Raw genomic sequence first — 20,290 nt, forward strand, 5'->3', positions numbered from 1 at the left:
AAAACCTGCTCCGTTAGCTTTCTTCTCCATCTCGGATGATGGCAACTTTGTCCTTCTAGTTTGCTTTAGACCTTTTTTGCCTTTGAGTCATGTCTTCCCCTCTGTCCGGAAATCCTTTTGTTCTGCCTGCAAACCATGCACAGAATCCTCACCCACTTCTCAGGACCTTCACAGCCACTGCCCTGGTGTGAGTATCCTCACCTCTCACCTGGTGTATGGCCCCGTTCTCCCAGCTGATCCCCTGCTTCCAGTGTTGCCTCCCCATCATCATTCCCACACCTAGCATCAAAACAGCACTTCTCAAACATTTTCCAAAGGTTCTCCCTTTCTCAGCAAAAGCAAATGGCCTTACAGAGGTCTGCAGGGTCCTACATTGTAAGGCCCGCTGACAGCTCTAAGAGCCACCCATCTCCTGCTACTCACGCCGACTCCTGTTCCACTCCAGACCCCACCAGCCTCCTTGCTGTTCTGGAACACACCAGACATGCACCTGCTGGGGGCCTTTGCACCAGCTATTTCTTACATGTAGATTGCTCTTGGCCAAGATAGCCTTATAACTAGCGCTCTCTCTTCCTTCAGATCTTTGTTCAGACGCCACTGTCTCAGACCTTTCTTAAAATCTGCAGCCTACCCCCCACCCTTTGACCAAGCACATGGTATGTCCATATGTAGCATGCCGTCCGTATGTAGACATTCTGCTCGTCACACTTCAAGGAAAAGACTCTTAAGGTCTTGGAGAGGCATAATTTCAGGTGTTAAAAACAAAAACAATTTAAGAACACAATTGAAGCTTCAGCCCAGCAAGATACATGGTGAGAGGGAACATGATTATAATCTGAAAACCACAAAGGAACACGGTTTTAGAGGCAAACAAATTCGAGATTTTAAGAGTAGGAGTTTCAGGGAACTCACAAAGAAGTAAATGTGGGACAGACGTGTGCACTCAACTCTGCACAGTGAACAGGGGTCTTTCTTTTGGTTTAAGGCTCCTGACCGCTGTTTTCTGTAACTGACACCTCCAGGGTCTTCTCTTTGGCTCCAGCTCCCCTAAACAGTAATTGGCAGACACTGGCATTTTCACTGGGCCGGGGGGGTAACGTTTCAGCCTGACGTTAGGATGGATGAGCTGTCGTTGCTGTCACTCGGCAGGACCTGATGAGTCCCTCCCCCGTGCCAGGCAGACAGAAACCTCTGCTAGAATTTAAAATCCACAAGGGCAGACACAGACACGGAACGACTCACCTACCAAATACTACACCGTATGGCAGGTCAGAGGTGCTAAGTGGACATACCATGGTTTGCTTGATCGAGGTGGGGCCTGCTTTCTCACTTCCCAAGTCCTTTCTGGTGACATCCACAGCACATGTGCAGCCCGAGCGTGTGACCCCACTGATTACGGAGTGGTTGTGTGCGGGGAGTGCTCAGACAGCAGCCCTCCCCACTGGCCCTCACGTCCTTCCTCAGTCACTGGCCCCCGGGCAGCCCGTTCTCCGATTGTTTACATTAAGGATTCCTTTTTTCCTATACAGTAACCTTTGGTGCTACTTTTCGGTTTACCGTAAGGGCGTTTTTCTTCCCAAGACCACATCTTTTTTGGCTTATATAATGTGTTTTCTTTGATACCAAATTGGGTATTTTAAATGCCTACATGTTGTGATTGTTCCTTCTCAGAACATTAAGAACTATGATAGATTTTTCTGGGTTTTCCCTCTCCCGCCAGAATATTGTTCTCTATGCTGGGGGTGACAGATGTGCCGTTCCTGTCCCTCTTTTGGGGTGTTTATTGGACACCTGTGTTTCTGCCTCTTCCCCATGCATACACTGTCGCCTTGAGCTCCTTGCTCTCTTCCCGGTGTGAATAAGCACTTCCCCATGTATCACCTGGTCCAGACCTAGTCTAATTGTTGCCAGCATTTCAAGTCCAGGCGTTCTTCAGCTGGACACCGTAGCCTCGGGAGCAGCCTAGGCTTTTGGATGGCCCAGGCCAGCGGCCGGATGACAGGCTGCCACCCCCTGCGGATCCCAGGATGTGGGCGGGCGGCCCAGCTTACGCTCTGCTCTATTGTTTCTTGAAGTTCTTGCTCAGCTTATCGTGTATAATTCAGAGCACCCTTTATCACCAACTCCAGATGGGACTCTGGTGGATTTTTTAGTCTTTACAGTGGTGATATCCAAGCCCCAAATCGTTCCCTGTGGCGACAGATGAGCCCGGGCAGTCTGGAAGTGGGACGTGTGTGCATTGGAGTGTCCTCTCCCCATCTCCTCTCCAGGCGTCTCCCCGCAGATGGAGGTCACGTGTATGCCCGCCCCCCCAAGCACAGTGTCCTCCATAGGGAACACCAACGGAGAAGAGGTGGGACCGTCTGTCTACCTGGAAAGGCTCAAGATCCTCCGCCAGCGGTGTGGTCTGGACAACACAAAGGTAGCGCTCCTTCCCTCCCGTGTGGGGCAGGGCCAGGCCGGCCCGCTCTCCCTGAGCTGCGGCCTGACCTGCTCTGCCGCTCTGTCTCCTTCTGTCCGCAGCAAGACGAGCGGCCCCCGCTGACCTCCCTGCTCTCCAAGCCAGCAGCCCCCCCGGTCGCCTCTTCCACCGACATGCTGCACAGCAAACTCTCCCAGCTCCGGGAGTCCCGGGAGCAGCACCAGCACTCGGACCTGGATTCTAACCACACTCACTCTGCCGGAACCGTGACCACGTCCTCGTCCTCCACAGCGAACATTGACGACTTGAAAAAGAGACTGGAGAGGATAAAGAGCAGTCGCAAGTGAAGCCGCCCCCGGCCCGCGCCCCGCAGCTCTAGGTCACTAAACTCGGCGTCCCCCTGGCGGCAGGGGCTCGGCGGGCCCGGCGCTCGGACCGGCGGGGCGCGGGCCTCTGTCCGTACTGCTTCTCCGCCGGCGCCCTGCCTCTAGCCGACTGTCCGTGTCGTAGTTTAGTGCACAGACTTGTCAACAGCTGCCCTCCTCTCGGCTCCGACTAGTCTCCACAGCCTTTGTCTTTTATTTTTAACTGCTCATTTGTAAAGTCGTCCCGATCTTTCCTAGCTTTTCACTATTAGAAACTCTTTAATAGTTCTCCTTTGAGTTTGTGAGCTCCTCTCCCCGTAGCCCTGAAGGGTCACTGTATTCTGTATGAATGCATGGCATGATACAACTAATTTAAGAGTCTTTTATAAATAAAGTTTGCATTAACTAGAACGGTCTCCCAGGATGCTCCATACCTGGGCAGCTCTGTCACGTGTCCTTGGGACCGGCTTCCACCCAGCCAGCGGGAGCGGAGAAGGTACGGCCTGAGGAGCACGGCCTTGTCGGGGCGCACAGACTCGTGCTTCTGCTCCCCTGGAACAGGAGCAGCTCCCGGGGGGGGGGGGGGACGGAGCAGTCCCTGTCTTCCCCATCTTGAGGTCCTGGTCAGACTTCCCTCCCATCAGCACTGCGGTGCCAGGGAGCCCTCAGGATTCCTGCCACGTTGCAGTGAGCTGGGGCCCAGGACGGGCCGGGCTGCAGTGCTCTCCGCACGGGGACTGGACTCGGGGGCCTCTGACCGAAGGAGCTTCCCGCCTGCTTTTCGGGGCCCCTCTGAGTCTAGACCCATAGCTGCTTCCCGTTCAGGCTGAGTGAGGACTGGAAAGTGAACAGAGGAGTCGCCTCCAGAATAAATTCGCCAGGGTCTCCCTCCACAGTCAGAAAAACCCGTTAGTACCGAGAGGCTCTGGATTCAGATGGGCGACTTGGGCAGCCAGGAGGGTCAAGGAGTTCTTCTAGATGATCTTTTACCCAGCCGGCGCTCAAGAAATGAAAGGTTGACAGAAAGTGAATCCTCTGTTGATTCTAGTCGAGCTTTTCAGGTGGGCCCTGCGCTGCCTGAAATCACACTTCCCTCTCGCCCCTGCAGCGGGGCTGGGGGAGTGGGCATTCCCTGGAAGGCAGACGGAGAGTTCAGTTGCTGCTGGGCTGGGACAAAGCATTTGGAGAAAAAAGTGGCTGTGCTCGGGTCTTACAGCTCTGTTGGAGGGAAGCAGTCTTGAGAATGTGAACCCTGGTTTCAAAAGCACAGTTGGGATTTTCTAATTCTTAATCCCTTCCCCGCTCTGGTGAGAGCTCTGGGCTGCCAAGGTCCTGCAAACTCACGGAACTCCCAGTTTTTACCCTGCTTCCCAGTCGACCAGAACCAAACAATGAGGGCCAAGAACTCAGTCCCAGTTCTCTGTCCCTTGATGTATTGAAAAATGGGAAGGGAAGACAAAGGGGAGGGAAGTGGGTAAAAGTGCCTACCTTCAGTCCCTTCCCACTTCACACCATGAAGTTTAAAGATCTTCGTCGAAGATTCGCGGCCACGCGTGGTAAGCGGGGTGGCGGCCATGCTCTTTCCCTGCCTCACCCCCGTGCTCAGGCACGAGACTTGGCCACGGTCCTGCCGAGAATCATCCAGCGATCCGCAGGCCACGCTAATTGGGGTCAGCGTGGCGCCGGTTGCGGGCTGTGGTGCCCAACTCCCGAGTCACAAATGCCCCGGCGGCAGGGGCAGCTGGGAAGCTGGTGGCGCCCCGCGGAAGGGCATGTGTCAGAGCACTCCAGCCCGGACCGCTGACCTCTGCCAGCAGCGACCTTGAAGAACGGGCGGCCACAGGGCAGCTTTAGGTCCCATTTCTTAGAGAAGCCAGTTGCTCGAGCCTGTAACTCGTATGGGACTAGAAAGTCCGGGAAGCAGGCACCGCACCCACGTGCTCCTGGTAGGGGCCAGAGGAGGGGAGTGGCAGAGGGACCTCGCGCCAGGCAGCAAGGGAATGAAAGCGGCGGTGACTTGGGGACCGCGAACCGGCTCCTGGGCTTCCTGCTAAGTACACGCTGCAAATTACCTAATCTCATCCTCACGGCCGGATTAGGTAAGGAATGGCCTCATACCTTCTACGTAAGCAAACCGGCTCGTGGAGGTCAGTCGTGGTTCTCCCTTCTAAGGGTGTCGCCAGACTAGGAAGCCAGGCAGTCTGACGCTGGGGCCCATGCTCCTAACCACCCTATCCCACAATACTCCCAGATGAAGGCACTTAAAATACTGAGCCTTTGGGGGGCATTAAATCTGATGTCACTTTAATGGTATGCGGAAGGATATAGGGTATACTTAACTAGGAAAGTCAGAGGTAAAGAGAAAGATGGACCTACTTACCCCGCCTTGCTCTGATCTGTTCCCTCTGCCTCATCTCTGGTCCTGGGACGAGCACCTTAGCGCCCCAACAGCAGAGCGACTGAAAGCCCAGGCTTCAGCATCTTCTGTTTCAAGTCCAACCTTAACCCTTCTCAGCTGTGTGACCTTGGACGAGATACTTCTAGTCCATCTCCTGACCTACCTCTCAGGAGCATTACACGAGGGAACCCATGAAGCCCCGAGTGTGGAGCATTTTCAGTGCTCAGCCCCTCAGGCCGCCACCTCCCTGTCACCTGCCCCCCTGTTCTAGGAGTGCTGGGCTCGCTAAGTCCTGTTCCTCCAGTCGCACTGGCTCTGAGCTGCCCACGAACACACCGGGAGCATGGAGGCTTGTTGACCGGCACTTTTATTGAGAACTATATAGTTTTAGGAACAAACCACAAAAATAATTCTGCTGGATTGGTTTCTGTGATTTTGCAGTGAGGAGCCTAGAACGTGAGCAGCCCGCTAACTTCCAGACTGATCAATGACCTTCTGTATCCACTTCTTCAGGCGGAACACGTGTGTGTAGAAGCCATATTTTCCATCCCTGTCACAGCCTTCACCCCATGACACGATGCCCATTTGATACCAGCGGTTGTTAAAGGGGCTCTGAGGAAGAAACATGGGGTTTCCAAGAGGGTGAGTCCAAGGCATGGCAGCAGCACCCTGTCAGGCAACTATTTCTGAAAACGGTCCCTCCTAACTCACCCCCAGCCCCGGGAAGGCCTACCCACCCTCCTAGCCTTTAGCCCCACGCTTACCTTCATGACAAAGGGCCCCCCACTGTCGCCTTCACAGGCATCCCCTCGTTTCCCTTCACTGGGCTTGAAGCCTGCAGAGAGAACAGCAGTGCTTAGACGCACAGCTCCCGCTCCCACCACTCCCCTTGAAGAGACCTAGGTGGCGAGTGTCCACTTGACCCTTTGTGGTCCTCCTTCACTCCCCATTTTCTTACCCCCCCCATGCAATCCTTCAGCACGGCCTCTCAGCTCCATCTTCAACATGCATCCCAGCCCAGCCACTTGTCGCCGCTTCCACCCCTCGTCACATTACATGTAGCTCTCCCCTGAACTACTGTCCCCGAATTCTACTTCCCCCCACCTACAATCCATTCGCTACCCAACAGGCAGAAGGACTTAAAAATACGTTAGACCCACAGGTGGCCTGAGGATAATGGCAGTTGCCTTTACCCAGAATCTCCCCACATGCCCTCCATAAACAGTAAGGAACATGAAGAACAACAAAAGCTATACACACACACACACACACACACACACACACACACACACACAGTCACCATCAGCACTGGAATACAGAGACCACCCAAACTTCAAATCAATATATTTAATTGTGCATCTAATATTAACACTTACGTGGCGATGAGACCGTACATATCTACTAGAAAAAAGAAGTGGGTGCAGTTGAATTGGAATCTTGTAAATGACCCCAAATCTACAAAATGAATGAAACTAAATAGATCCATACCAAGATACTATAGGAAAACAAAAAAACAAGACTAAGAAACAGCTAACAGAAATTCTCCCCCAAAACACAACCATGAAACAGAAGAAAACTATAACTGAATTAAATTTCCTCAAGCTGATTTGTACGATGTAATAAAACGCCTTGAATCAGAAATCCAAAAATTAAAAATAAATGGACAAAACAATAGGAAGAAATGCAAAGCAGAAAGGGATTGAAATGGAATTCAGACCAAAGAAGAAATCTGGACCTCTCAAAAAGAAAAATAAAACCATGGAACAAAACTAATATTTATGACATAATCCAAGAAAACTTAACAGAAATAAAATAAGATTGAAGGTGTATGTTGAAAGGAGCCACACGAGGGTAGCTGACAAAACTGACCTGAAACACTCCACTCTGAGACAGAGCCCAGTAAAACTTCAAAGATGAAGGAAAAAGCCCTCAAGACTTCCAAGCACAAGAGACCAAATACCTTACAAGTTCCAAAGAATTACACCAGCATCTGATTTTTCAAAAACAACAAAGTAAGTAGCAACAAAGCCATATTTTTTTTTAATTGAAGGAAATGTAAGCCATGGATTTTATATGCAGTCAAGCAGAGCTTAAGATGTCAAGACAACAGAAAAACAATTGTAAACACATAAAAACAGGAAATTCTACACCCATAACAGTTGTTGAAGCATCTACTAAACGGCAAGCTTCATCCAACAAAGAGATGAAAGCTTCAGCAAAAGGACTGATTAACTGTTCTGACAAGTAGAAGAAAATGCATCTAAAAATATCAAAGAAGATCTTGAAAGAGGAAAGTAAACTCCCTGACTGTATAGCCAATAGGTCGGAGTTAACAATTAACAGGTCATAAATATAAAAGGAACTAAGGGCATTTCAGAAAGGTAGAAGCCCAAAGATAATCATTAGAACAAAAATGCAAACCTTCCTAAATACATAAATTTAAAAACACAAAGAAAAGATCGCATAGGGAAAAAACAAAGCAAATGAAACATAATACATGTAATAATTACAAAATAATATGAATATTAATTCAATCATATCAATAAATATGAATGGACTTAACTCACCTATTAAAAAAGAAAAAGATTTTTAGTTTGCCTCGCAAAAAGCAAGACCCAACTATGCTAGATATAAGAGACAAAACAAAGTGATTCATAGAGGCTAAAAGTAATGGGATGGACAAAGGTATATCAGGTTAATGAGAACAAAAAACAGGGGCGCCTGGGTGGCTCAGTCATTGGGCGTCTGCCTTCGACTCACGTCATGATCCCAGGGTCCTGGGATCGAGCCCCGCATCGGCTCCCTGTTCCGCGGAAGCCTGCTTCTCCCTCTCCCACTCCCCCTGCTTGTGTTCCCTCTCTTGCTGTGTCTCTCTCTGTCAAATAAATAAAATCTTAAAAAAAAAAAAGAGGGCGCCTGGGTGGCTCAGTCGTTAAGCGTCTGCCTTCGACTCAGGTCATGATCCCAGGGTCCTGGGATCGAGTCCCACATCGGGCTCCCTGTTTGGCGGGAAGCCTGCTTCTCCCTCTCCCGCTCCCCCTGCTTGTGTTCCTGCTCTCGCTCTCTCTCTCTCTGTCAAATAAATAAATAAATAATCTTTAAAAAAAAAAAAAAAAGAAAGAAACGAAAACAAAAAACAGAACAGAGATGGTGATCCTGAAATTGAAAATAATTTGAAGAAGTATACTTTTAATGTTAAAAGCCACAATTCACAATGAATAAATAACAGTTATGAATATCGGGCACCTGGGTGGCTCAGTTGGTTAAGCGACTGCCTTCGGCTCAGGTCATGATCCTGGAGTCCCAGGATCGAGTCCCACATTAGGCTCCCTGCTCAGCGGGGAGTCTGCTTCTCCCTCTGACCCTCTTCCCTCTCATGCTCTCTCTCATTCTCTCTCTCTCAAATAAATAAATAAAATCTTTAAAAAAAAAAAAGCATTTTGAAAAAACAAAAGTTATGAATATCTGCACTAAACAGCACAGCAACCACATTTATAAAGCAATTCAAGGAGACAGAAATACATTAGCAGAATTTAACACAAACTCTGTATAAGACAGATCAAGTGAACTAAAAAAAAAAAAAAGGATATAAAGGACCTAAACTGGGTGACACCTGGCTGGCTCAGTTGGTGGAGCATGCGACTAGATCTTGGGATTGTGAGTTCGAGCCGCACGCTAGATGTAGATTACTTAAAAATAAAATCTTTAAAAATAGATAAATAAGGGGCGCCTGGGTGGCTCAGTCGTTAAGCGTCTGCCTTCGGCTCAGGTCATGATCCTGGGGTCCTGGGATCGAGCCCCGCATTGGGCTCCCTGCTCCGCGGGAAGCCTGCTTCTCCCTCTCCCACTCCCCCCAGCTTGTGTTCCCTTCTCTTGCTGTGTCTCTGTCAAATAAGTAAATAAAATCTTTAAAAAAAAGGGGGGGGGATAAAATATATGTGTGTGTAAGCTCATTTGTGCAAAAGGAAATACAGGAAGAAAAAAAAAAAAACCCCACAAACTACTGAGACTGGTTGACTGTAGAGCCTAGATGGAAATGGAGTCAGCTCATTTGTGCAAAAGGAAATACAGGAAGAAAAAACCCACAAACTACTGAGACTGGTTGACTGTAGAGCCCAGATGGAAATGGAGTAGAAAGGATGGGGGGTAGCAAAAGGATAGAAAGGAAAAGAGAGTGTCACTTCTCCAAGTATACCTGTTTTAAAGGGTCTGAGTTTTAGACCCATGTTAATACTCCAAAAATAAATAAAAACAACGAAGATGGGAGGGGGGACCCCAAATTGAATACAATCAGAAACAACTTAGCCTAACTGTATTTTAAATAAATAACACAGCAAAGGGAGGCGGGGGAGAACTAACCCAAGTTCCTTTTGAACACAGCATTTCAACTATGTACAGACGTGCTAAAGACAGAAACTGAAGAAATGCTAAACACCAGTGAGGAGGATTGTTTCTCACAGTGAGATGGATGGGTGATTCTGAAACAATGTATTCTAGTAACAGAAACTCCAAGAAGAAATGCTGAACACCAGTGAGGAGGATTGTTTCTCACAGTGAGATGGATGGGAGATTCTGAAACAATGTATTCTAGTAACGATCCAATAAGTTACTATATGATGAGTAACAGGAGTCCAGTTTCTCATTGTCAATAGAGTTACAAATATGGAAAAGGAGAAGCTAAAATTAATCCTGCTGGATTGCAGTGGGAGGTTTCAGATAGAGAAACTGATAAATGACAGAAAGAAAAATCGATCTAGATGTCACCGTATGCATCGTACACATATTTTCTAGATCTGTCTGCTGAGAGGACGCAGAAGCAGTAACACCCCAGTAGCAATGTGCACACATAGCACCCAGATCGTGGCTTCTAAACACCATTCTCCACTAGCAGGGAAGTGGAGAACATCTTGCTGTGCCAGTGTAAGAAGGTACTCAGGGAACGACAGGGACATCAAAAGTCACAGAAGCCAGGCTGAGGGGACTCCCACTGGCCAAACCTGGATAATTTGAAAATCAAAATAAATGATGATAGTAGCAGATTATAACTCTTAGAATAAAGACCCGTGAGTCCACACTGATAGAATGAAAGAAAGGAGAGGTCTTCCTTCCAATGAAACCACAATAAACATAGAAGGAATGACAGAATTAGAAAATCACCATTTGGCAGCCCCCGGAGCTGGGAGAACGGTTTGATGGGAAACAGGATGCAGAGGGTCAAAGCTGCTCCCCACAAGATACTTACAAACAAAACCTCACAGCAAGAAACCCACCAGAGGCAGACACCACCTTAACCAAGAGGTCAGAGTTAATCTCCCCAGTTATGGTGAGACATATGGACAAATGGACATCATGGGCCTTCCCTTAGAAGGACACAACCTCACTTGGCCTGAATGTGATCACAAGGAAACCAAAACCTTAGACAAACCAAACTGAGGGCCAAGCGACAGGCTCACTGGGCTGCACTTATGAAACCTGTCAAAGTCATGGAAGACAAAGAAGGAGGACTGACGACTACAGGCAATGTGTGATCCTGGACTGGATCCAGATGAGAACACTTTTTTCCCCTTTGCTACAGAAGACATTAATAAGTAGGACAACTGGAAAACACTGGAATAGGTCTACAGATTAGATAACGGTATAGTATCATTAACTTCTTGATTTTAACAACTGCACTTGCTATGTAAGAACATTTTTGTCTGGATAGACTCATGTACGTGGGTAACAAGGCATATGTACAATTCACTCTCAAACAGCGTGTGTCTATTATGTGTGTATGTCAATAAACACAAAGTGCAGGGACAGAATCTGGATGACAATATACAGGAATTCTTTATATTATTTTTGCAACTTTCTGTGAGTCTGAAATTATACTAAGAAAAAATTTTTTAAGTAAGCTCTACACCCAACATGGGGCTTGAACTCACGACCCTAAGATCAAGAGTCCCATGTTCCACCAACTGAGCCAGCCAGGAGCCCCATACTAAAAAATTTTAATTTAGACCATCTATTCACCCCCCAAAACCCTCCAAAATTCCCTGTCTCAATAAAAACCAAAGTCCCTCAAGACCCTAAAAGAACTGCCTATCCTCTGCCTAGCCCACCTCCCTCCCCTCATCTGCTGCCCTGCCTGTGTTTACTGCACTCCAGCCACACTGCTGTTCCTCAGACACCCTAAGCAGGCACCCACCCCAGGGCCTTTACATCTGCTCTCCCTCACCCTGGAGTGCACTTGTCCTACACTAGCTCACTTCTTCACTTCTAGTCTCTTCTCAGAGAGACCTTCTCTAACCTTGTCCAACCACTCTTTTTAGACTGCCTTGTCCCCATCTCTCTCTCTCCCTTCCTCTGCTTCATTTTTCTTTCTGCTAGATTCTACATCTGTTTATGGACACTCCCTCCTAGGAAGGAAGTTCTGTGAGGACACAGGCATTGGGTCCTTGTGGTAAATACTGATCACAAAAGGCAGTCAATAAATATTTGCTGAATGACTGAAGGAACAAGGCTTTTCCCCCACCCATGGCCTCACGCTGCTATCTGGACTCACACGGATCGACAACGTAACCAGTGACTAGCACCATGCCTAGCGCCTTACTATATACATACTATCTCATTTAGCTCTCACCCAACCTCATGGGACAGAGACTTGCATCTCCATTTTAGAGAGGAAGAAACTGAGCCTTCATGAGGTTATGCAACTTTGCCCAAAGCCATTTGGCTTATAAGTGACCAGATCCAGGACTTGAACAGGTCTGCACCCTTCACATGTCTCAATCCTCCCGCCCTCCCACCACCCCAGCCGGGGCCCAGACATGCCCCGGGCACTTGCCAGCACAAAACATGTTGTCGGTGATGCGGATCCGAGTGGAGGCCTTGCACACCTGCCGCTCCACAATGGGCAGGTTCACCACCTGCAGGACACTGGGCTGCACCTCGGCAACGTTGGACATCCACATCTCCTTCAAGTTGCCCCAGCCAGTCACCCGCCCTTTGTATCCGGCGCGGAGCAGTCTTTGGGGGTGAAGGAAGGACTTCGTGAGCACCAACACCTCCAGAAATCCCACCAACACCTGGCCCCGACACTGTCCCTTGGAGACCAGAATCTCAAACACTGGCGCAGAAAGAATTTCTGGGTTTACTCCAAGCCTCCCCACCCCACCCCACCCAGGCCTGGAAAGGGGAGTGTCTATCGGGCCCAGAACCCAGAACTCAGCCCAGGGCCACCACTCGCCCCCTCCTCGCACCCCTCCCCCCCCCAGCACCCACCTGATTGCGGTTTCCTTGTCAGGCAGGCACACAGGGTGGATGTAGTTGCTGAAGGTGATGGGCTTCTTGAGCCTCAGCAAGGCTATGTCACGGTCCAAGTTCTCCCTCCAGTTGTACCTGGGGTGGATGTAGATCTTTTCCAGCATGGAGATCTTCTCAATGCTTCGCTCATACCTGTGCAAACAGGGAGACGGGGGAAGCTGTAAGCCACCTGGTGGCCAGTTCCTGCCTGCCCTCAGGGTCCAGGAATTGGGGTGACCCTTGGGCCACCCTTGAGGGGAGAGGCCTGCCTCCCGCCCTGACAGCGTCTGCAGGCTTAAAGCTGTTCCAGGCTTCGGAGTCAGAGAGCCCCGGCAGGTAGGGGAGGAGCGCAGGCCGGAGCCCTGGTCCAAACAGCCCCCCTTCAGAGCTCACACCGGGGCCGCTTGCTGGTGCCTGCAGAGGAGCTGGGGTGGGCCAGGATTTCACCCCCTGCAAAGTCTCAGTTTCTCTTTCCCCGGCTCCAAGCCTCAGTCCAGACATGGCCAAATGGCCTTTCCAGCAGAGACTGCTGGGTTTTCTACTGTGGGACATGTACAGACATATCCCCCCAGAGCCACCAGAGCCCTCCCGGTCACTCTGGAGGACTCTGACCCCTGCCAGACATCCACGGCCCCTGGTCCGTACCTGGTGCGGGAGTGCTTGCCAATGCGCACCAGAAGGTCATTCTCGGTGAAGTTCTTGTCCCAAGGTGGGTACAGAAGACAGTGGGCAGCCGTGAGGACCCAGCGGTCACTGATGAGGCTGGCCCCACACAGCAGCTCCTGGGGACTCTTCCGGAATAGCATCACCTGCCTGGGAGAGGGAGTTTCCCGGGAAGCATGAGGAGCTGGGGGGCTGGCTGCCCCTCCACCTCCCCTAAAGTAGAACGTCCCAGGTTTAAGCACAGGACAGAGGTGCCTGCTGGGCCCAGACCCCAGCTTGACCTGGCTGCCCTGGCCGACCGGGGCCTCCACATGACACCGAGGGGCTGCCTCCTGCTTTCTGCACCCCTCCCCAGCTTCTGCAGGTCCAGAATTTGCACAGCCTGGCATAGCTCTGGGGTCAGACCCCTTAAGCTCTCTGGGCCTCAGCTTCGCCTTCTGCATGTGAGAAGCAACAACCCTAACTCAGAGGGGTGCCGGCTATCACCATCTGGGAAGCCCAGGCCTGTGAGGGAAGGGCGGCCCCAGAAGGAGACCCCGCGGGGCCACCCCCACGACGCACCAGGGCGCGAGGCCAATCTCCGCGTCCCAACCCTCCACGATGCGCCCGTCGATGTAGGAATCCAGAAGCTCGTGTTCCGTTTTGTCCTTCACCAACCTCTTCTCGAACAGAGGCCGCAGCCCACAGTCTGCACAGCAAGCCGGGTGTGAGGGGCCGAGCTGTACCCCGCGCCCCGCGCCGCCCCCGCCGCCCCTGCCGCCTGACCTGCCTCCCCGGCGCCAAAGGTCTTCTCGTTGAAGAAGGGTTGGAACTTCTCGTCGCCGGTGCGTCCCTCGATGGGCGCGTCCGGGTCCTCGACCAGCCCGTCGCCCACCTCCTCCACCGGCTCCTCTGCAGGGAGCAGGCACGGCTGGGGCCGGGCCGAGCCAGCCCGCGCGCAGCGCCCCCCCGCCCCCCAAGCACCCCGGGCGGCCCTGGAGGCCCCTGGGTGAGAGCGCAGCGCAGGCGGCCTCGGGAACTCGGCGTCGGGCCTGAGCCGGGTGAGCTGCGCGTGGGGCCAGGCCCGCCCGGCTGCCCGGAGACCCGGCTGCAGCGGACCGCGCCCCCAGCGGCGGGGCAGCCCCGCCCCCGGGGAGGTGCTGCTCGGCCCCGCCCCCGGGCCCCGCCCCCAGCCTCAGGCCCCCGCCCGCCTCACCGCAGTAGTCCAGGTCGCAGTACTCGAAGCCACCGGGCTCCTCCGATACGTAACACCACGCGCCCTCCTCGTCCCCGTCCGGGTTGCGGCAGAAGTTCTCCACCAGCGGCACGGCAGGGTTGAAGTCCTGGTCCTTGCTCAGGGCCTTGGCCTGACTGCTGGCCCAGCCCAGGCAGGGGGACCCAAGGGCGGTCACCGCCTGGCGACCCTGGTAGTACCGGCCACGCTCAGGGAGGCATTGCTCCGATGGAGGTGACAGATTCACCGTGGGGCCTCTGGAGCGTGGGGTCCGCTGCACAGTGACGCCCCCCCCGCCTGGTGGGTGGGGAGGCAGGGGAGCAGAGTGGGTGGGGTGGGACCACCGGCGGCCAGGGGGTCAGGGTTTGACTCCCTGCCTTGCCACCTTCTTCCTATGTGACCTCAGGTAACTTGACCTCTCTGAACCTCACTTTGCTTGCCTATAAAAGGTGTGACTGATACCATTCTTGCAGGGTTGAGAGATTTAAACAAAATACATGCTGTGTCTGGTGCATCATGAGGCAGAGATAGCAACTCGGTTTCACCTCCGGGGCTATCTAATCTACTGGTAGTGACTGCCTGGAGTTTTTACAGAAGGAGTCTATTTTTATAGGGGCACAGCAGGAAAAGTAGCTGGGATGACTGAGGATGGCTACATGCGCAGAAAGTCAATTTCAGCAGGCCTGCCCAGTGTTGGGGGTGGGCAGGCTTGGTATATGGTAGCTGCTTTTGTTATCATGACTGGTCCCTTGCTATAAGACCAGTCGCAGGACCAAGTATTGGGTCCAACAGGGATGTGGCGGACAAAGAACACCAACCCATATTTGGTAGATTGATTGCTGGTACTAATTCTTTAGTACCCCCGCCTTGATCCACCTCCTCTGCCCCGTGGTTGTATAGGCAAAGGTGTACTTCTCCACCTGCTGGCTTTGGCCATGAGCATGTGGCTCGCCCTGGCCAGTGGAACGTGGGCAGAACGGATGCACCAGTTCTGAGCCCAGGCCTTGAGACACATTGTGTGTGTCTGAATAGGTTTTTCGGCTCTGCCAAAGGGAGATGGTGCCTTTCAGCCTCAGCCCCAGGATGAGTAATGTGGAGCAGACCAGGACCCAACCCACGCAGGGAGCCAAGCTCAGCTGGAGCCGTCGCTGGAAGCGGAACCGGCAGCCAAGCCCCGCCTACCCCAGTGACCACCGCAGACACAGGCAAGCACAGCTGACAGTAGCTCAGCTGCCCAAGCCAACCCTCAGACACAAGAAAGAGATGTTTATTGGTGGATCCCCTGAGCTTTTGTGGCTGTTTGTGATTTTGTGGGGTTTGCAGCATTATTGTGGCTAGAGCTCACTGACACACCACGCAAAAGAATAATGACAGCATCACGCCGGGCCGGGCCATGTGAGGTTTGCTCTGTGGTGCTCAGAAAGGGGCACGTGGACTGAAATAGTTGGGGAGGGCTTCCTGGAGGGAAGAGGGCCTCGAGCAGGAAGGAAAGCATAGTTGGAGGGAGCCACAGCCTGGGTCACAAGGAAGCAAAGCCTGGGAAGGCAGGGGGCTTCCAGCTATCTCTGGTCTCCTGCCTTCACTGACCCACGGGCCCAAATATGTTGTAAATGACTAACCCATGCTTGAAGGTAGCCAGGATCAGGCCCTATGGAGAGCCCTGTGCCTTGGCCATGGGCTGCCCAGCCCTCCCCCGCTCACCGCAGACAGGGATGCTGCACTCCTCCCTCCGCACGGTGGGGTCTGTAGTATAGCACCAGGGCCCAGTGGTGCTGCCGTCCGGGTTACGGCAGAAATTCTCCTGCAGGTCGGCCCCAGGGTGGGTGGTAGAGTTGATGCTGGAATAGGAAATGGCTCAGCAGAGGCCGTACCCCCCGTCCAGTGTCTGCCAGCCCCATATTCTCAGCCCACTGGCCCACAGCCCATCACTCACTCAGGCCTGTGTGGGTAGCGACTCCTCCAGAGCTGGCACTCGATGCCTGACCGGGTGAAGTTCACGTTCCCGCGGTAGTTCATGCCCAGACCTTCAGCGCAGCTACCTGCAGAGACCCCAGCCCCGGTCTCTTACCCTGAGGCCCTGTCCCCTCTCTCTCACTTAGCAAAGCCCTGTCTGTCCACCTCCTCCAAGCTACCTCTGCTCCATGACCCTTAACCCACATTTCCTCAGCTACCTCCTCTGTACCCAGCAGTTCACCAATCTGTCTCACAGCACTCACCAAGTGTGTCACATGAGTGCCCACCACCCATGTGACAACCGTGTGTCAGACACTGTGCCAGGCACTAAGGGCATAGCGAAGAATAAGACATAGTCAAGGTAGGTCCCTGCCCTCATGGAGCTTATAGTCGGTGGCTCCTCGTGGCCAGTAGGATGACAAAGCGAACACGGTCCTTCTAATCTGGCCCTGGTCTACCCGTCCTGTTATCAGAGATCCTCGTGTCAGGACCTTTGCACAAGCTGTTTCCTCTGCCTGGGTGTGCTCATCAGTGCATCCCACAAATCCAGGTGGAACTCTGCTTCTTCTGGGGGGTTGTCCCTGATCCTGCCAGCAAACTAAATGCTCCTTCTCCTGGCATTGTCTTGGCACCTGGAACAGAGCTTTTCCAGCGATCACACTGATATTTTCTATTTTTGTTTCCCTATGAGATTGGGAGCTCCTTCATTCTCTTAGAATCCCCAGCACATGACACAGTGCCTGGTACATAGCAGGGGTTTAGTAAAATTCCTGTTGAATAAGTTATTTAACAATAAAAGTATGGGAAAAAAAAACAAACAGAAGTATGTTAAAAAGTGGTTAAAGAGTTACTGTTAAGAGCTGGGGTCTATTGTTATCTTAAAGGTGTATTCAGAAGACTGGGGAGGAGGGTGGAGGCTCACTGCAGCCTCCGCAAGGTGATGGCATTTGAACTAGTCCTTGCAGGACAGGGAAGTTTGCAGGAAATGGGTATAGTTGTTCCCGGGGAAGATGACAATGAAAGCAAAGGCCAGGAGGCAGACACATGCTGTCATGTTCAGAGAAGTGCTTGCTGTCAGAGTAGCTGGGGGTCTGGGCCCATGTTTTGGTGCAATGGGAGATAAGGCCAGAAGGGAAGGTTAAGGCCAGAACCTGCCAAGTTTGCCAGGCTAAGAAGCCTGGGCTTTATTCTGGAGGCACTGGGGAGCCACCCAAGGTTCTGAAGAATGAATGTGACCTCATCAGGGCTCTGCCCTGGGAACACGGGGAAGACTGACTGGCGGGGGCTCGCATGAGAATGAGGCCTTAAATATGAATTCCTCATCCATTCATGCATTTGTTCCTCCAACGTGAATCCTCTTCCTCACTGCCGGGCACAGAGTCAGGTGCAAAGGCGTCCTTGACCGCAGGAACAGAACGGCAAGGTCAGATGCTGGGCCACAACTCCTAACTCACCCCACTCTGCTCTTCTCCCAGGCTGTCTGCTCACACCCTGCCCCCCACCCCCGCATCGGCTCCTCACCTTCCAGACATTCAATGAGCTTTTCTCGAGGCTTCCTCACCGACTCACAAGCTGGAAAAGACCCAGAAACACTTTTGGGATTGGGGTAGGGACAGGAGGGGCTCAAGTAGAGGGTGGGGGGGACAAACTGCAGAGACAAAGAGATGGAAAGAGAGATGGAAGGAAGGAAGGAAGGAAGGAAGGAAGGAAGGAAGGAAGGAAGGAAGGAAGGAAAGAAGGAAGGAAGGGAGGGAGGGAGGGAGGAAGGGAGAAAGGAGGGAAAGAGGCATGGGTGGAGGGATGGATGGATGGATGCCCCAGAAGATTCTCCAGAGTAGAACATTCTCTCATTGGGGTCCCCAGGACTCCGTTCCAGGAGCAAACCCTTCCCAGTGCTCACCTATGTACTTGGTCCAGAACACATCCTGAAAAATAAGAGCCAGCATGAGGGTGTGGCATATCCTGTTTCATTTCATTTTGTTTTTCAGTAGACTTTATATTTTCCCCTCATGCTTTCCTCTTTCCCTTACCCTGGTCATGCAGCTGGCAGGCTCTGGGGAGGTTTGTGGTAGGTTCTTACTTTTGTTTCCAGAAGCCCAAGCCCACTGAGGAGAGGAGTGTTTGAGGAGAGGGGAGCCCCCTGCCAACCAAGACCAAAAGGGTTCCCATAGGTGGGCTAGATTGAAGAACAGGGGACGTGGGGCCCAGGGAAAGCCCTGAGGAAGGGAAAGGCTGCACAGAGCTCTTGGAACCCTCAGGCCTCACCAGAGTCCCACACCCCACAGTAGCAGCAGGGCTGAAGCCATGAGGGCCAGGGCCTCCAGAGACCCCAGTGCAGACAGACATCAGAAGATGGAGGAGCCCCCGATGACCTGGAGCTTCACTAGGCTGCCAGACCTTGACATAGCCCAGGTGTCTGGGCCTCCAAGAAGGGCTGAGGTCACTCATCTTGGCAGCCCAGTGAAATGAGGCTGAAGAGCTGGGACATCCCTTGCTGGGCCCACCCCTCCCCAACCCCGACCCGGTGCATAGCCCAGCCCTCACCGTGGCAATGGAAGACTCCAGGGCCTCAAAGGCCTCCTCGTAGCTGCACAGCTCCTCCACGCACTCTCGCTCCAGGTTCCCCTTGCGAAGCTCCTCTAGAAAGCCGCTGTTGGCGCGGCGGGCCCGCCGGAGCATGGAGAGTGCTTGCTGAGGGGCCAGGAACACTGCGGTAGGAGGGGCGTGGGACAGTGGCCTCAGTGAGCCAGGCGGTCTTGGCCACTGTGGGGGCCGGAAGCAAGCCTTGCCTGCCCTCCCGGCTTCTGAAAGGGGACGTCTGGGACGGTGGCAGGACCCAGAAGGCTGCCCACGGTAGCCCACTAGCTCCCCTCTATGCACTGGATAGCCCGCTCTCCATATGGCAGGAGAGACGCAGCACACCCAGACCTTAGCGCCCGACTCCTTCCCTAAGCTGTATGCTGTAGGCTGAGACCCACCTGGGTGTCGGCCCTGTTGTTCTCGGTCAAGCCAGGAGGCCCCCGTCTGTGGGCCCACATCCCAGCCTGTCAGCCTGTCCCAGCCTCCAAGCCCCTCTTACCGTGCTGGCTGTGCACAAGGCTACACAGGACAGCTAGGGCCAGGCAGCCAGGTACCCAGAGGCCTCGGATGTGCGCCATAGTGTGTCAGCTCCTGGGACTCCGAGGACTTGTCCTGACCACTCTGGGTTAATGTTGAACTAACATGAAGAAATCAGCCAAGAGGGAGAGGTCAGCAGGTCAGGGCCATGGGACTAGTGTATAGATAGTCCACTCCGCCATCCAGGAAGACAGGTCCTCTTGGGACCAGGGACAGATGGTCTGGGAGGAAGTCACAAAGGAAAGGCCAGTGTAAGTAACCACCATCGTCCAGCCGCTCCCTCCTGAGACGTGGGCCAGCTCGGGCTAGTGGGGTCACAAGATCTTCCTGAGGCTGCTTCCAATCCTAACACATGGTGATGATTGCTTTGATCTCTGTGAGCCTCAGTTTCTTCATCTGTACAATGGGAACAGTACTTTGTTGTGAGGACTAAAGGAGATTATGAATGTAATGCCCGTGAAATGTAGTAAGTGCTTAACAATCAGTAGGTATATGGATATAAACCAGTAGGGAGGTTGATATAATCACAACACACAGATCTGAGAAAGCTGAGACCAGGGTGCGGCCAGATGAGAGCTGCCTCTCAACCACTTTCCCACCCAGGAGCTGGGGAGGTGTGTCCATGTGTAGTGGCTGCTCAGGAGGAGGAGCCAGGCCCACGGCCTTTGAGCCTCTGGTCTATTTTCTCGCACCTCCTTGGACCTGCTTCTGGCCCCAGAACGGGGACCAGCCCAAATCCTCGGGTCTCCTCGGCAGGGCCCCTCCCTCTCCTCCTCCCTACCTGTCCTGGGCCAGGCCTGGAGTGGCCGCCGGTCCTACACTGCCCCTCGCCCAGCCCTGCTCCCATCCCTCCCCCATTTTCTGTTTGCATTCCA

At 52.7% G+C, this 20,290-nt stretch overlaps 2 protein-coding genes across 5 annotated transcripts in view; one reads left to right on the forward strand and one right to left on the reverse strand.

The window, feature by feature from the left end:
• Positions 1-3,198, forward strand: part of CKAP5 (cytoskeleton associated protein 5) — a 102,855-nt gene extending 99,657 nt beyond the window's left edge. For all 4 annotated transcript variants that reach the window (XM_078058076.1, XM_036104948.2, XM_078058077.1 and 1 more), the window contains 2 exons: positions 2,271-2,422; positions 2,524-3,198. In XM_078058076.1, the coding sequence (XP_077914202.1) occupies positions 2,271-2,422; positions 2,524-2,769 (398 nt within the window). In that variant the 3' untranslated portion in view covers positions 2,770-3,198. The remainder of the gene's footprint in view (positions 1-2,270; positions 2,423-2,523) is intronic.
• A 2,336-nt stretch (positions 3,199-5,534) lies between these two features.
• F2 (coagulation factor II, thrombin) lies at positions 5,535-19,509 on the reverse strand. The gene is made up of 14 exons (XM_036104981.1): positions 19,378-19,509; positions 18,843-19,006; positions 18,199-18,223; positions 17,820-17,870; positions 16,279-16,384; positions 16,047-16,183; positions 14,328-14,642; positions 13,898-14,023; positions 13,694-13,820; positions 13,115-13,282; positions 12,449-12,622; positions 12,012-12,193; positions 5,950-6,020; positions 5,535-5,797 (listed from the first exon to the last, which is right to left on the reverse strand). The coding sequence occupies exons 1-14, from the start codon at positions 19,454-19,456 to the stop codon at positions 5,654-5,656; spliced, it is 1,869 nt and encodes a 622-aa protein (XP_035960874.1). The 5' UTR covers positions 19,457-19,509; the 3' UTR covers positions 5,535-5,653.
• Positions 19,510-20,290: the final 781 nt, after the last annotated feature.

The sequence above is a fragment of the Halichoerus grypus genome, chromosome 11 (assembly GCF_964656455.1).
Source record: "Halichoerus grypus chromosome 11, mHalGry1.hap1.1, whole genome shotgun sequence".
Lineage (NCBI taxonomy): Eukaryota > Metazoa > Chordata > Mammalia > Carnivora > Phocidae > Halichoerus > Halichoerus grypus.